The 15,505-nt window shown below is 31.7% G+C and overlaps 1 protein-coding gene across 8 annotated transcripts in view; it reads right to left on the bottom strand.

The window, feature by feature from the left end:
• LOC145263693 (5'-AMP-activated protein kinase subunit gamma-1-like) overlaps positions 1 to 9,271 on the bottom strand; it is an 812,476-nt gene extending 803,205 nt beyond the window's left edge. For 3 of the 8 annotated variants that reach the window (XM_080120623.1, XM_080120626.1, XM_080120624.1), the window contains exon 1: positions 8,664 to 9,026. In XM_080120623.1, coding sequence (XP_079976749.1) covers positions 8,664 to 8,885 — 222 coding nt within the window. In that variant the 5' untranslated portion in view covers positions 8,886 to 9,026. Of the gene's footprint in view, positions 1 to 8,663 lie in introns of all 8 variants that reach the window. The other 5 variants (XM_080120625.1, XM_080120629.1, XM_080120636.1 and 2 more) reach the window with 4 other exon arrangements.
• Between the last annotated feature and the right edge of the window lie 6,234 nt (positions 9,272 to 15,505).

Below are 15,505 nucleotides of genomic sequence, written 5' to 3'. Positions count from 1 at the left end.
CGAAAAAAATCTAATTGATGAAGGAGCAGTCTGATTTAGACAAAAGTTAACACCCTTATATAGCCTAACACCACGAGAAGTTGAGAGATTTTATCACTGCACAAGCAGAAAAGCCAGACATATAAAATCAACTAGTCATATTAGGTTCTTTGATAAAACAAGGGCGCGTTTGAAATGAATGTTTCTTTTCAGAGCACATAATACTTGACTTTTGCATTTTAAACTTTTATTCAAATCATTATATAAAATAATTTTATGAAATAGGATCTCTGCGAAGCAATATAGACTATAATGTATGGGAGATTAACTCACTCTGAGGAGACATATAAAGCTGCTTTCCGGTTGCACCGTGGTGGATCCCCGACTAGAGCATATAATCAATCGATTTGATTAAAAAAACTGGCGATTTCCCTAATCTTCATGACAATAAAAGTATTGGAAGTGTAGAATACTCGTTGATTCCATATCGGATACCGCCAGTCTCCCTGCTAATATGTCTGTATATTTATATAGCCATAATTAATTCGTAAACTTATTATGAATTCTAAAACAGTCATTATGGGTAATGGATTGTAATGTGAGCTATATTTAGGTTTATGTAAAAGACGATTTTAAAAGGAGACGACAGAACTTCGTAAATATTTAATACTTTCGATTTTTGTAAAGTTTTAACAATTATTTAATAAATAAATTAATAAATATTTCGCAGATTTCAATAGTTTTTAGAATATTTAAGGTGTTTTATGGTGCCTGATGTGAGAATAGCAACCCATTTATAAATTCAAATATTTCAGATTTGAATTGAATTTTATTGAGAGACATTAGACACCAATTCAAGAAGATTCTTCGAATTTAATTTTTTCTTAAGTTAAATTAAACCTCCAATCTATATATCTATAAAAGTGAAATTGTCTGTGTGTCTGCCTATGTGTGTACATTTCTCTTCCAAATTACTCTGTCAATTTTCAGTCTACAGAATCGAAATTTGACATAAGGGGAATTGAGATTTGCGAAAAATCTTCTTAATCGGTTTTCCGCCAGAAATTTAGTTGTCAAGGGGCCAAAGTCCAACGATTCGACCTCTGTAAACTCTATCAAACTCCTTCACCTTTTTTTTCGGTCTAAACACTTGCAATTTTAGATGTAGGTTACTTGGACATGGATCATACATTTTAACTGAATTTGATCCCAAAACAATAAATGTTAAGGGGTCAAAATTGGGGTCAATGTTTTAAAAAAATTGACCTCTCAGCCAATTTTTGGTCTAAACATTTACAATTTTACATAAAGTGTATTCAGGCAAGCTTTTTAATCGTTTTTTTTGTCGAAAATTTGTTTGCTAAAGGATCAAAATACAAAAGGTTTGGAATTTGCGGTCTCTAGAAAACTATTCAGCCAATTTTAAGTCTAAACATTCGAAATTTTAGATGTAAGTTACCTGACATGAGTCAAACTTTTTAATATATATATATATATATATATATATATATATATATATGCACATAAAGTTATAAACAGTACATAGGGTCTGAGCAAAGCCTGGTTGAAATGCTAGTTTTAGATATTTTCTAAATTGAAAAAAATTTAATTGATTTGGATCGATATTGGAATGAAAATTCTATAGTGTTTCTTTTCTACTTGGATTTTAATTTTCGCACGGGGACATTAAATCGCGCCAAAACTATTCTGTTCGATAAATTAATTTTACTTGTCCTAATACGGCACAATCATGTTAAACCAACCGGTTCTCGCCAGATCACCGAAGTTAAGCAACGATTATCGTAGCCAGTGCCAAATGGGTGACCACTTGAGAAGGCTAGGCACTGTATGTACCGAGGCGAGTTATAGAAATTTCCAGGTTGGTATCTTAGAGCACGTTTAACTCATGAGGGGAGATGCACCCTCGAATAAAGACAGAAAGTAATGGGAACTACCGTCTTTACTTGTCTTCCCGAGATTACCATGGCTATTAAGAATTCTACATAAGTTTCGGTTATGTCTGAAGGAACTCGTTATATATATATATATATATATATATATATATATATATATATATATATATATATATATATATATGATGAAAATGATGGAAATTCCGACAAAATAGAGAAAATAAAAAGGAACAAACCGTATTATGTGTTCATCAACGTCTCGAAATGAAGACGAAACGTGGATGAACACATAATACGGTTTGTTCCTTTTTATTTTCTCTCTCTCTCTCTCTCTCTCTCTCTCTCTCTATATATATATATATATATATATATATATATATATATATATATTTATTTATTTATTTGTTTCATAAGTTATTATTTTGGTTTCGATTCAAGCTAATGCATCCAAGTCATATGGATATATATATTTTTTATTTTCGAAATCGCACTTTTATAATATATAAAAATCGATACCTTACGACCGAATTACGTCGGGCTTCGCCTGGCATCCCTACTAGCTTAGATAAATACTTTTGCAGTTTTAACAAAGGGCTACAATAATATCAAAGCGTCTCGATTTACGCTGAACATCTATAGAATGCCGACATCAATATATTACATATGAATGAGCCCCTTGTGGAATTTCCACAGGCCCCGCTAGTATATTGAAATATTTTTATATTCAAAAGGTCACAGTTTCCACCAAAAATATAGGAACAAAATAACAAAAAACATTTTTCAGCGAATACAATTAATTATTATACTAATTTTCACGTAAGAATTAACATTGAAAAAAAAATCGAAGATAAAAACACGTAAAACCGCCATATTTGTTTACATAGTATACATACATCTGACGATCTTAAGCTGTTACAAATATTCATTAATCTTTATACGTGTTTCTTCTATTTTACAAGCAGAGACTTTGAATTTATTTTTAACTAAGATAACTAAGCCATTAAAACTAAAAATAGTACAAATAACAGATTTTTAAAGTCACAGCGACATAAAAACGAGATACATGTGAAATGTCCGCCATTTTAAATGTCCACAAAATCACAGCCTTGTTATGAAAATTTGCTGATTCGTTTCCCCTTTACTTAATAAATCATCTTCCTTTATTTACAAATCATACAACATAAGTTTACAGACTTTTTTGTACAAGCATTTAAAAGTGTCGTAGACTTTTGAAAATTCAGTATGTTATTGGTATACGTCTTATGAGATGACCGACCAATTTTTATGATAACAGGTTCAAATGAACAGCTACAGCAATAATTGAAACACATACTACTAAAGCCTGATTGTCTTGTCACAGCTGATGAATTTAAAAAATGCAATCTAGAAACGAGGACACTTTAGAAGAACGATATGCAATAAAATTATGTTTTAAACTTGAAAAAAAAAATCCACAGAAACGTATGGAATGCGTTTGAATGCTTTTGTACCATCTTGCACGAATCGAGCATCAGTTTTTGAGTGGCATAAGAGATTCAAGAAAGGTAGGTAATCTGTGAGGGATGGTGAGAGGTATGGAAGGAGTACGGAAGTCAGTAAGGAAGGCTGTCGTTATGAGACAATTAAGATGAAAGAGGTTATGACGAGGGTTATTGACACGCTCACGCACGAGGACTTCCATGGGGCCTTCCAGAGGTTGTTGGAAGGGTAAACAAGTGCTGTGTAATCGGAGGAGATCACTTCGAAGGGGACTAAGGTTTCATGTGTGTACTATCAATAAAAATGCCCACACGAAAAAAGTTTTGAAACTTACTGAAGGCACCTCGTGTTATATGTAATTAATTTCTTATTTAAAGAAAATTTGTTTTTTTAATAGATAAATTGAAAAAAAAATCGTTCTTTTTAAAGTTTGTCAGCATTTTAAAATACTCTGTTCATATTTCATTGAAACTGGAAAAATACCCTCCAGAATATATTAACAGAAGAGGAAAATATGATATATTTACACGAGAGAAAAACACACACAAAAAAAGAATATCTTGCTGCTAAAATCGTCCCAAACATGAAGGACAAATTAGTTACACATTAATTTTTTGTATTATCTTTTTCACTTATGTCCTGATGACTTTTTGGTCCCCCGACAAAAGGAGGGTGGACCTGTAAATTCACCCTTCTCCGTTCGTCCGTTCGCCTGTCCGCACTTTTCTCAATAATTATGCCTTGTAATTTGTAAAATTTCGCACAAATATTAAGCATGAGCAAAAAAGATACAGAACGGATTTTCCGGGAAATCTCCGGTTGCCTCCCTAAGGGTGCCTTTCGGGTTAAAATGGCGAAAATTGACACTTTTGTGCTTATTAAAAAAAAAAAAAAAAAAAAATGATGCCTTGGATTTTTATAAAACTTTCTGAAAAGTTGTAATTGATTTCTATATAATTTTGTTTGTCTATACTTTGTGATAAATCTTGGGTGTTCACCAGGGGCTCTTTTAGGGCTAACAAAAACACTCCATTTTTGGGATTATTTTACCATATTTGTCCAAAATTTTCTGTGTTTTTGCATAGTGCTGAACTTAAATTTAAATATGTTAAAACCTTGGGAACTTTTGGGGCTAAATGGCGGGGAGGGAAAATGATGGACTTAGTCATTTCTTTTTTTTTTTTTTTTGCATGGTGCAGAACTCAAATTTACATATGTTAAGGCCTAAAACTACACCATTTGTTAATTTTCACCAGGATTTGACGTCTCCTCGAGACTTTTGGGGGCTAAATGGGGGGGGGGCAAATGTTGAACTTAGTGAACTCATGGGGGACCATGCATTCTTCACTTACTTCATTGCATTTTCACCCCAAACAAGGTTCACTGCCACTTTGATGTAAGGGGCTACCATCTGGGACATAATTTGCAGGAGTACTATATAGGGAGTTGAGAAGCAAAATGTCTGTTTACATTACACTTGAACTTCTGCATGTCAGTACAGTCAGAGAAGCAGGAACCCGAAAGGGACTTCCAAGGTCAAGCAATCCTAGAGAAAAAACTATTAAAGTAAAGTTACATCTGGGGATCTCTACTGTGTAGGGGTGAGATTTTGCTGCTTATCGAATTTGTCGGGAGTATTTACGTCGAAGGGGTACATGACCTTGTAGTTCGTCGGAGCACCTACCAAAACAGGTAGAGAAATGCAATATTTCGTTGATGGGACAGCGTTCGAATCCTAGCTGACAATGAGGGGTCAGTTAGTTGGCGGCTCTATTTTGAACCCTGTTTAAGAGGGAAAGACTATTAGCAGATGCACCAGCCCAAATGTAGCAAGAAAACTCCATACATGGGCGAATGGTGGCCTTGTAAAGGTACAGGATACTCTCAGGCGTAAGTAACTTTCTAGCACGGTAGAGAGAGCGCACAATCTTTGCAGCAGCCTTGGCAGTGCTCTCAGTGTATATGTTTCAACTCATGTTCCCTGTGAATGTTAAGCCGATGAGTTTGAACAAAGTAACTGTTTATTTTCCATCGATTGATTGCACTCATAAATATTTATGCATTTTATGGTTGAAGATTACGGAACTTTCATGTTTTGTAATTTTCTTTATAATTGTCTCGGCACGGTGAATAAGCTTTCGCGTCTCTAGTGTCTATTGGTATAATATGCCTCCAATGATTGTTTTTTCAAATATCGAAAGTCTTTGAAATGGTCGAACAAAGAAACCCATGAGCTGTACTACATCAATTATGATCGAAAACCGAAAACTTGCTCGCCGTGTCAAGAAAACAATTAAGAAAGAAAAAATGTGAAAATTTCGTGGTCTTCAACGTGACCTATATAAATAATGACTTTCTGACTCTCTCGCCCCCTCCCTCCCCCCCCTCTCTCTCTCTCTCTCTCTCTCTCTCTCTATATATATATATATATATATATATATACACACACATGTTGAGTTTAATTCCAATAACCCCCTAAAATCAGTTTAGAATCATAATTTTATACTTCATTTCTATTATGCCTTGTATAAATATAGATGAATGATTAAATGACAATGGTTTCTTCTTCCCATGAGCGTCTTACACGTGTTTCATTGTACCCAACTACTGAGGGACAAACAAATGTTAAAGATAATCACATATAAATAGAATAAACAAGACAATGCTTCAAGGAAAAATAAGATTAATTTCAAATAAATTATTGACATTTACTAAAAATGATATCCGAGGCAAGATCCCTTGAGAAAAAAAAACAACACACCTAAACATTTATTAAGTATATATATATATATATATATATATATATATATATATATATATATATATATATATATATATATATATATATATATATATCCGCTACTTCAACTTTAATAATGTTTAGAATATCTAACCATAATTCTTTATTAATTAAATCACTAATAATAACCAGGGAACTTCCCTAATCACTTTAATTAAAAAAACTTAAATTTAAAAACATCTCTTTCTCTATAAATTAGACTATTCTTAAAAAGTCTTGTCACCTCTGCATATCTGAATCTATAAGTATAATTACTTCCCCACAAAATATCAACTTAATTAATTCCAAAAGTGAACTTATTTCCCAATGTAAGTATAAGAAAAAAATTCAAATATAACCAATTCGAAATTACTTGGCTCTCCTCTAAAACTTATGGCTATAAATTTACTCAATATAAAAGATTTCTTCTAAGTTTTCTTTTGTGAGACTAAAAGAGCTGCTGTATCCGTATTGCTTGTGCATGACTTTTTTCCCATACTATTTCAAATTATTTTATTTTTATTCTATTTTTTATATGTGTTTATATGCATTTATACATATATATATATATATATATATATATATATATATATATATATATATATATATTTGTATATACGTGTATGCATACAGTTATATTTATAACCCTGCATTAAAATTAATCAACCTTAATTATACTCCTGTCTGGGTAAAAATGACCCCTTGTGACCTATATTTATCTGTTCTTAAAATAGATTTAGAAATACGACTTTCTACTTCAACCCTTTCCTTTCTTTCTCCTTAACTATGTCTATCTGTCTCTCCACTCTCCTCTCGTCTGATGAGAAGAATTTCATTCTTCGAAACGCCATGGAATAGGGATTTTTTTTGTTTTATTTGTATTCTTTGTCAAATAATTAAAATTTTATATACCTTCCTTACAGGTTAAAATTTTTTTTTTTCAACTTCAAGATTTTTATTATATATATATATATATATATATATATATATATATGTGTGTGTGTGTGTGTGTGTGTGTGTGTGTGTGTGAGAATAATAGAAATTGTATACCGACTAGAAAGAGAGATAAAAAAAGAAAAAAAAAACAAGTTATGTATTTATCAAGGAAGTCTCGCAATAAAGACGAAATGTTGAAGAACACATAACTTGGTTTGTTTCTTTTTTTATCTCTCTCTCCCCCTCTCTCTCTCTCTCTCTCTCTCTCTCTCTCTCTATATATATATATATATATATATATATATATATATATATATATATATATATATATATACATGCATACACGTATATCAACGTTTCCTCTTTATTGTAAGACTTCTGACAATAACGATGAAACATCGATGGACGTGTGACGTTATTTTTTAATGTTTCTCTCTCTCTCACACACACACATACACACATGTTTAGTATATTTATTATACAAACATTATTGGTTATATATGTGCATAGATGTTTCAGTGGAACCTCAATTCAGAGAGACTACCTCATCAGAACAAAAAAGTGCAATAGACTATATAAAACATAATGTATATCAAATATACCATATATATGAATTATAATATAGAATATATAAAAAATAATATATAAAATATAATATATAATATATAAAATATATTATAGAATGTATAAAATATAATAGAGAATGTATAAAATATAATACATAATAAATATATATCATACTTATAATGTAATAATATAAACAGCAATTGTGTCAGCAATAATATAACAATGTTATAATATAATTTCACACACACATCTCTCTCTCTCCCTCTCTCTCTCTCTCTCTCTCTCTCTCTCTCTCTCTATATATATATATATATATATATATATATATATATATATATATCAGTTCAGATATAAACACATTTATAGCATTCACTTATCTCCGCCCCAATAATTGAATATAACCAACTATTCAATGTACGATCATTTCCAAGTCTGAATGAACCTTTTTTTTAGACCAGTATAGGCACAAAGGTCGGAGACAAGAAAACTGACAATACGCCCTCAATTACACAGTAATTCGACAAGCGGGGAGGGTGGGGACATGACAATTTCAATCTTCGAAAGAGCACACATAATAATGAAACCAGATATATAACGAAACACCAGAGAAAAAGAGTACAAAATTTAAACACCATTAGAAAAAAAAATCACAAATATTTTTTTTCATAATAATATACAAAAAAAGAATCACAAATATTTTTTTTTCATAATAATATACAAAAAAAATCACAAATATTTTTTTTCATAATAATATACAAAAAAAATCACAAATATTTTTTTTCATAATAATATACAAAAAAAAAATCACAAATATTTTTTTTCATAATAATACACAAAAATAAGACATTTAAAGCGATAAATAAAAAGAAAAAATAATGATAAAAATTCAGGAGACTTGCTCCAAGTCATCTACAAAGGATACCCTTAATCCTTATGTATTTAATCCCTTCTGGATTCCCTGACCCCCCCCCAAAAAAAAAACAGACAAATCCATTGCATATGGTACTCACCAAAGAAGCTCTCCCGACTGGCTGAGATCTTCGACGATTTTTGTATCGGTTTGCCTTTTTGATAATTTCCGGGGGTAAATCTCCAAGAGTTTCGGACTCTTCACTATCTTCGCCTTCGTCCGAAATGGGGAACAGGCGTTGGGGCCCTCCATAGGAGTGCCGCCGACTTTGCGAGGCCAAGTACTGCCGCTTGGCAAGGAACTCCAAACCACAGAGGTTCATCTTGTTCGATGGTATTTCCCGTATTGGAGATTTCCGTTCGTGTATAGGACAGCTTAGTTGAATTGAAAGTTGCACGGAAATCAAACGACTGGTGTGTTTGGGTGTGGCAGGAGAGGAGGAAGGGTAGCGACTGAACAAGGTTTCCTGGTTGTTTGTTTTTTTTCTTTCGTTTGCCGTTTCGGGGGATTTTTGTTTTCAATTACTGATGTGCGTTTGTCCGTCCATGTGAACGTGTGGGGGTACTTTTTGTATCTGATTGGATCGGCTAAATCAGAGTAATATTTTTACATGTAATTTAACGTGTTTTTCTTTAAGTAAACCAGCGAGAAATAACAGGACTCATCAGCCAGCATCATAATTTCACAAATCTAGATCTAAAAATACAGTGCGCACTTTGAAGAAAATTTATTATTATTATTATTATTATTATTATTATTATTATTATTATTATTATTATTATTATTATTATTATTAGTAGTAGTAGTAGTAGTAGTATATTTACATTTTAAAATTATTATAGTTTTATAATTACAATTTATAATTTATATCAATTTTGTAATTATGACAGATTTTATAAGCATAATTTTAATTTTATGATTTTAATATTACATATCTATCTATCTATCTATCTATCTATCTATCTCTCTCTCTATATATATATATATATTTGATTTTGAATGTTATGCTAATTTACTTTTATAAATATGTTATATATATTTATAAATTATAATTTTGTGTTCATAATTAAATAAGTATTATTTGCATATGTATGGGAAGTGAGTGGCAGGTCTAGCACTTGATCAAGACGGAACGACGAATAAAATCTTATAGAAATGTACTGCCCCAAATAGACATGCGAGTAGGCACGTAGGTATTAGCAAAGGTAAGTAAGTAGGTAATATAATTGTTGCATAGTTATAAAAATCATTTGGAGAATTTAACAGAATTAATGGTTCAGATCAGTACAGGAATATGTTGGGTAGAAAATGCTATATTTTAAGTATTTTAAATATTTTAAATAATTATCTGATAGATAAACAAATTCAGCTAGAAATAAATGCATAGAAATAAACTAATTTAGATAGACGAGCAACTAAATAGCTAGATAGATTCACAGACAGCTAAATAGATAGACAGACTGACGTACAGCTAAATAGATAGGCAGACTGACAGCTAAATATATAGATAGGCAGATGGATTGCTAAAGAGATGGATAGATCAGAAGAAGAAGTGAATTCTAGGTTGTGAAATTAAACAGAAATTAGATAACAGGTGTGTGGGAGAAAGACGGCGGCTACACAAGATAAGGAAGAGAGAAACTAGAAAAGAGAGAGAAAGAGAGAGAGAGAGAAGGGGGGCGGAGAAGGAGTTTAGTAAAAACAAACTTTAATGAAATGATATTTTCACGAACCAAACTTTATCTAAAACGCATTTTTTTATGACTCATTTTTTTTTACATAAGATTAAATAATTGTGACATTTACAAAAGAAAAAAAAATTAAATGCAATTTTTTAAATCTTTTCTGAACGTCCAGAATAAACAAATAAATGAATAAAATCTCACTTTTTATGTGTACAGTTAAATTCACATCTACAAACTAAAAATCTAGTGAAACATTGACTACGCTTATATAAACGTGCTCAATAATAAATAGAGTCGTTTATTTTATTTTACACAAACAAGTTCTAGCTACACATTTGCAGACATATTTCGGTCAAAACTGTAAAGTAGCCAGACCCCATCAGGTTACTGTTCTCTTTAACAACGAAGAGATAAGTACGTATACGCTAAACCTATAACCCTTTTTGTCTCTCTTTTTTAAAAATAAATTTAAAATTGAAGAATTTTTTTTATTTTTTTCTAAATTTTATATTATTTTTTACCATATTTAAGAATATATAAATCCAATATCAGCCGATTCTTGTCTCCACAAAAAAAAAGCAAAAGAAACAAAAAGCAAAACAAACTTAGTTTATTTCATTAATCTTTGATCCGTTCATAGGTTTCGTCATGTTTAAATAGGTTACCATTCAATCTCATCGACTTTTATCCTCGGAGTGGCCTTCAGCCTTAATAAATAGTGCCCTCTAGGTATATTTTCGTTATTAGAAGTTTTTCAACCTTTCAAACTCTATATGAAAACAAAAGGAAAACAAAACTTTTCGTCGTCAAATCCTTAATTGGAAAATCACCTTACTTGGTGAAATCGATCGATTTCATGTAGAAATTGTATCAGTTAGCTCCCAATAATTTACGCTATTCTTAATATTTTTGTAAGGATTATCAGTTGATTACCACACACATACACATATACACACACTACACACAAAACAAAAACAAATATAGATTCAGTCACACTGACGAGTCGTAAAAGGCGGAACACGTGTCTGTGAATAATTGAACTTATATATATATATATATATATATATATATATATATATATATATATATATATATATATATATATGTGTGTGTGTGTGTGTGTGTTTGTATGTGTTTGTGTGCGTGTGTGTTGGATTTCTTTGCAAATTTAATATACAGAATGGTATCAATTTTTCAAGGTAAGGCAAGGTGCGTCTGCTAAAGCAGGTTTGTTTAGAATATTTTTAAATGACACGGGTCTCTTGTTTATATTATGTGATGCGTGTGTGTATCATCTATATGTCTGTGTCCTAACAGAACGTCGAATTTGCATATATGTGATTGGATGTGCGTTGGTGACTGCCGGAAATCTTTTGAGTAGGAAGGGGTTGCTCGGCTGTTTTTGTTTTTTTCGACTCCGTTTTTATATAGAAGGTTTAAACTTATTTATATTTTCACAGCATAAAACAATGATCGCGTTAAAATAAATGATAAACAAAAGCACTTTCTGAGATTTCTGAAACAACAAATAAAAACGACCAAGTTTCCGTAGTTTTAAATTGAAAATTATGTGTTTTTTTTTCTATTTTTTTTTTTTTATAAATGACTACTTAAGAGCAAAGTGTAGTATTTATTCTGGTGTAGCGCGTTGCAGTTGCATCTTTCTGTCTCTGCTAGGTGAAAGAGTATCCTTTTAGACTGAGTAAATTTTATTTATTTATTTGTTTTGTTGTCGTCCCAATCCAGACTGCAGATTTTTTTTTTTTTTTTTTTTTTAAGGGGGATTCTTCCAGCACATAAAAACCTACCTTTTGTCTAACTTTATCCTCGTATAGAGGCCAGTGAAGATGGACTACTATTTCAAATTGCTACTACAACTACAACAAAGTAGAGAACAGATCGACCCTCGAGAAAAGATCCTTCGTTCTCTTTCGCATGCACACAACGAAACCAACTGCACTGCACTCGCTGTAAATAATAATAATGATAATAAGAATTTAGATTAATATATCCTTGGCCTTTAACAACCAAATAATACAGTTACGATTTAGGATTATACCAATGAAACAACTTACATTAACATTAAAGCTATATTTATGTTTAGTTACTGTTTAAAGTTTAACTTTAGCGATGCGGATGCGGTTACCAGCCTGGCACTTTTCACGTAATATATGTAAACAAAGCGTTTCCACACGGCCTGTGCATATATTGTAATATTCGTCGCGTTAACAAAACCACAAATTTGCGCACATGTCGAACGTATAGTATATAAACATTTTTTTTTTTTTTTTTTTAGAAATCGATACGTTAAACCCCCAACAGTTAATTCTTCGCCGCTTAAACGTAAAGGTATTTTTTTTTTACAGGTCACTGTATATAATTTTATATTGTTTTTAATGTTTTCGTTACGTGTTTGTATTATTGTTTATTTAAAAAAACAATAACGTTTCATTATTTTCTGTCTAAAATCCAAACAAAAACAAAACTGAGACATGATTTATTTTTATCCACTTCAGTATTAAATAGAATTCTGATAATGACAGAAAGATATTAGAAGATCGAAAACATAATTTATTTAGGTTCGTTTAAATTTTGAAGGAACAACATGTGATAGAGTGGGTGTGCGCGTTAGTTGGTGTAGGCTTAGCGTTTAGTGTTTGTATTATAGATTAACTCTGAGGAGGTCGCACGAATAGAAACATCGACTTGTCAAGACAAACAAACCCCCCACACACATATATGTATATATCAGCCCTACTATTTCGTATCGAGTACTATTGGCTCGGATATCTACCACAAAGTTATTAATCTAGCAATAAGTCTGAACTTATCCTATTTTTCTATATTCATTCATTTTTTTATGAGAACTTCTTTTTATATATAAAAGAACAATCACATGCTGTATGTGTGCTCTTGTTTGTATGTGTGTTTATGAGAGAGAGAGAGAGAGAGAGAGAGAGAGAGAGAGAGAGAGAGAGAGAGAGAGAGAGAGAGAGAGAGAGAGTGTGTGTGTGTTGTACGTACGCACGTAAATTACATAAAAACTGACAAGTTTGCTTCGCAGGGTTTCTTGTTATGTAAAATTGTTATAGTCTCTTTCCTTGGGAGGGGTGAATTACGTATAATACAAAAACAACAATATCAATAATAACAAAATGCGCCCACGATATATGTGATTACGTATGCCAGTTAATATCGTAATTAACCTCAGCACGTGTCTCTGTTATACGCTAAGGGTTTTTTTTTGTTTTTTTTTATTAATAATCAAAATTAATTATTATCAATAATAATCCAGAGGAACGTAAGAGTTTCTTCCTTTCTTTAAACAAACCCTTTATTTATTTTTTTTTCAAGTACGCTATTTTGGTGATTTTCTTTCTTTTTTGTGGTTCAATTAATTCCATTATGCGGTAAAAAAATAAAAAATAAAAATAAATAAATCCAGCGTTATTCAACGTCCACGAGAAATTGTTGTGGCATATGTATATATATTTACGGAGACATAGGTAAAAGCGTTTTTCTTTTCTTTCTTTTTAAGTATATAGTAATCTTTTTTTAAATGTTTTTTTTATTTTTTATTGATTTGTCATTTATCTTTGCATCGTCGTATTATAGTTAGGTGCAGTGTAGTTTATGTATTTTGAATTTTGGTGTGAATATGCTGGCCACTGGCCACATCTAGCCGCACTGAAGAGCCATGATACGACGAAACAACGATTATATGCGTGTGTGTGTGTGCGCGATATTTGCGATGATATAGTTGATACACACACTGTAGAAAGGTGTTTTTTTTTTGTGTGTGTTTTAATGCCGCAATTTTGTGTGTGTATGTCGATAAATCATTTTCTTTTTAACCTTTCTATAATCGTACTTTAAACGTTGTAAATATTTTTCCTTTTCTTTTTTTATGTATTTTCTCATTCCGGCATTAGTAAAATAGGTCGACTCTCTTTTTCTTGAGGCTGTTTCTTTCTATCTCCTCTCTATCGGTCGCGGTCTCTTTCTCTCTCCCTCACACACTTTCTTTATCTTTCTCTCTAATTTATCCTCGTTTACTCCGACCGCACCCCGTCCGTAACGATTACTTTCTGTTGTTAATGTTATGGCATCCGTTGTTGCTCGCTCGTGTGCGTGTATGTGTATGTGTCCCTGTAGATGTGCGTATGTCTATGTGTGTGCGTCAAAATAGAAGTCTACTGACCAAAGAAGAAAGGGGAAATAAATAATTAAAAAAAAACAAAAACAACAACAACAAACAAACAAAAACAAACAAAATTAAAAAAAACAAAACAAATAAGTGTATGCCCTTGCTTTTCTTTCGATCGCAAATACTTGGTACAAAACTGACCGTTTTTCACTTCCTCCCGCAATACAGTCACTCCCTTTCTGTCCATCGGCGCTGCTGCACCTTTTTACTCCCTCGACTTTAATTCGCGAGCGCGCCCGCTGTTTCGAGTGGTTTCTAGCTCCCTCGTCCATTCGCACGACTCTTCCTTCTTGTTCGTTTTCTGCTGCAGGTTTTGTCTGCTTCCTTCGTGCATCTTCAATACTCTTTTCGACCCTTTTCGTGTCTCCCTCACACACTTGTTAAGATATTTTTAGCTTCTTCATTTACGGGAACATTAGAGACATAAAAAAAGAAGAAACAGAATAAAACAAAATAAAGAAAGAAAGAAAGAAAGAGAGAGAGAGAGAGAGAGAGAGAGAGAGAGAGAGAGAGAGGGAGAGAGAAAGAAAGAAAACGACCGATACAGGAGAAGGAAAGAAGAAAGGAAACCGAAAAGAATGAAAGTTAAAAAAAAAAAAAGAAAGAAAGACCAAAACGAATAGCGCGGGAAAATAGAAAGGACTAAAGATAAAAAGTTTATTTTCGAAAATAGCCAACAAAGCAGAAAAAAAAGGGTAAAACAAAACAAAACAAGCAAAAAACAAAACAAATATATAACAAATAAATGTTACCAAAGGCAAGATAAGTTACTCTTCTACCTATCTAAATAAGTTTTTTTTTTATGTATTCTAACTTATTTCAAAGTATTTTTTAACTTTAAAGTAACGTAACACCTGTCAAGTTAGAACGTAAAACAAAATGGTGGTTAATAGTCTAACCTCAATAATCTCCCCAAAATCGAAAATTAAACAAAATGCTTTACATTTGCGTACGATTGGTGACATTTATTGGGTGTGTTTCTAACGGCATTTTGTTTAATTTTTGATTTTGGAGCAATTATCGAGACTCTACTATGGCTTGAATTTGACC

The sequence above is a fragment of the Euprymna scolopes genome, chromosome 39, assembly GCF_053919585.1.
Source record: "Euprymna scolopes isolate OS-2025 chromosome 39, ASM5391958v1, whole genome shotgun sequence".
NCBI lineage: Eukaryota > Metazoa > Mollusca > Cephalopoda > Sepiida > Sepiolidae > Euprymna > Euprymna scolopes.
The sequence above is the reverse complement of the archived record's forward strand: the minus strand, read 5'-3'. Positions and strand labels throughout refer to the sequence as shown.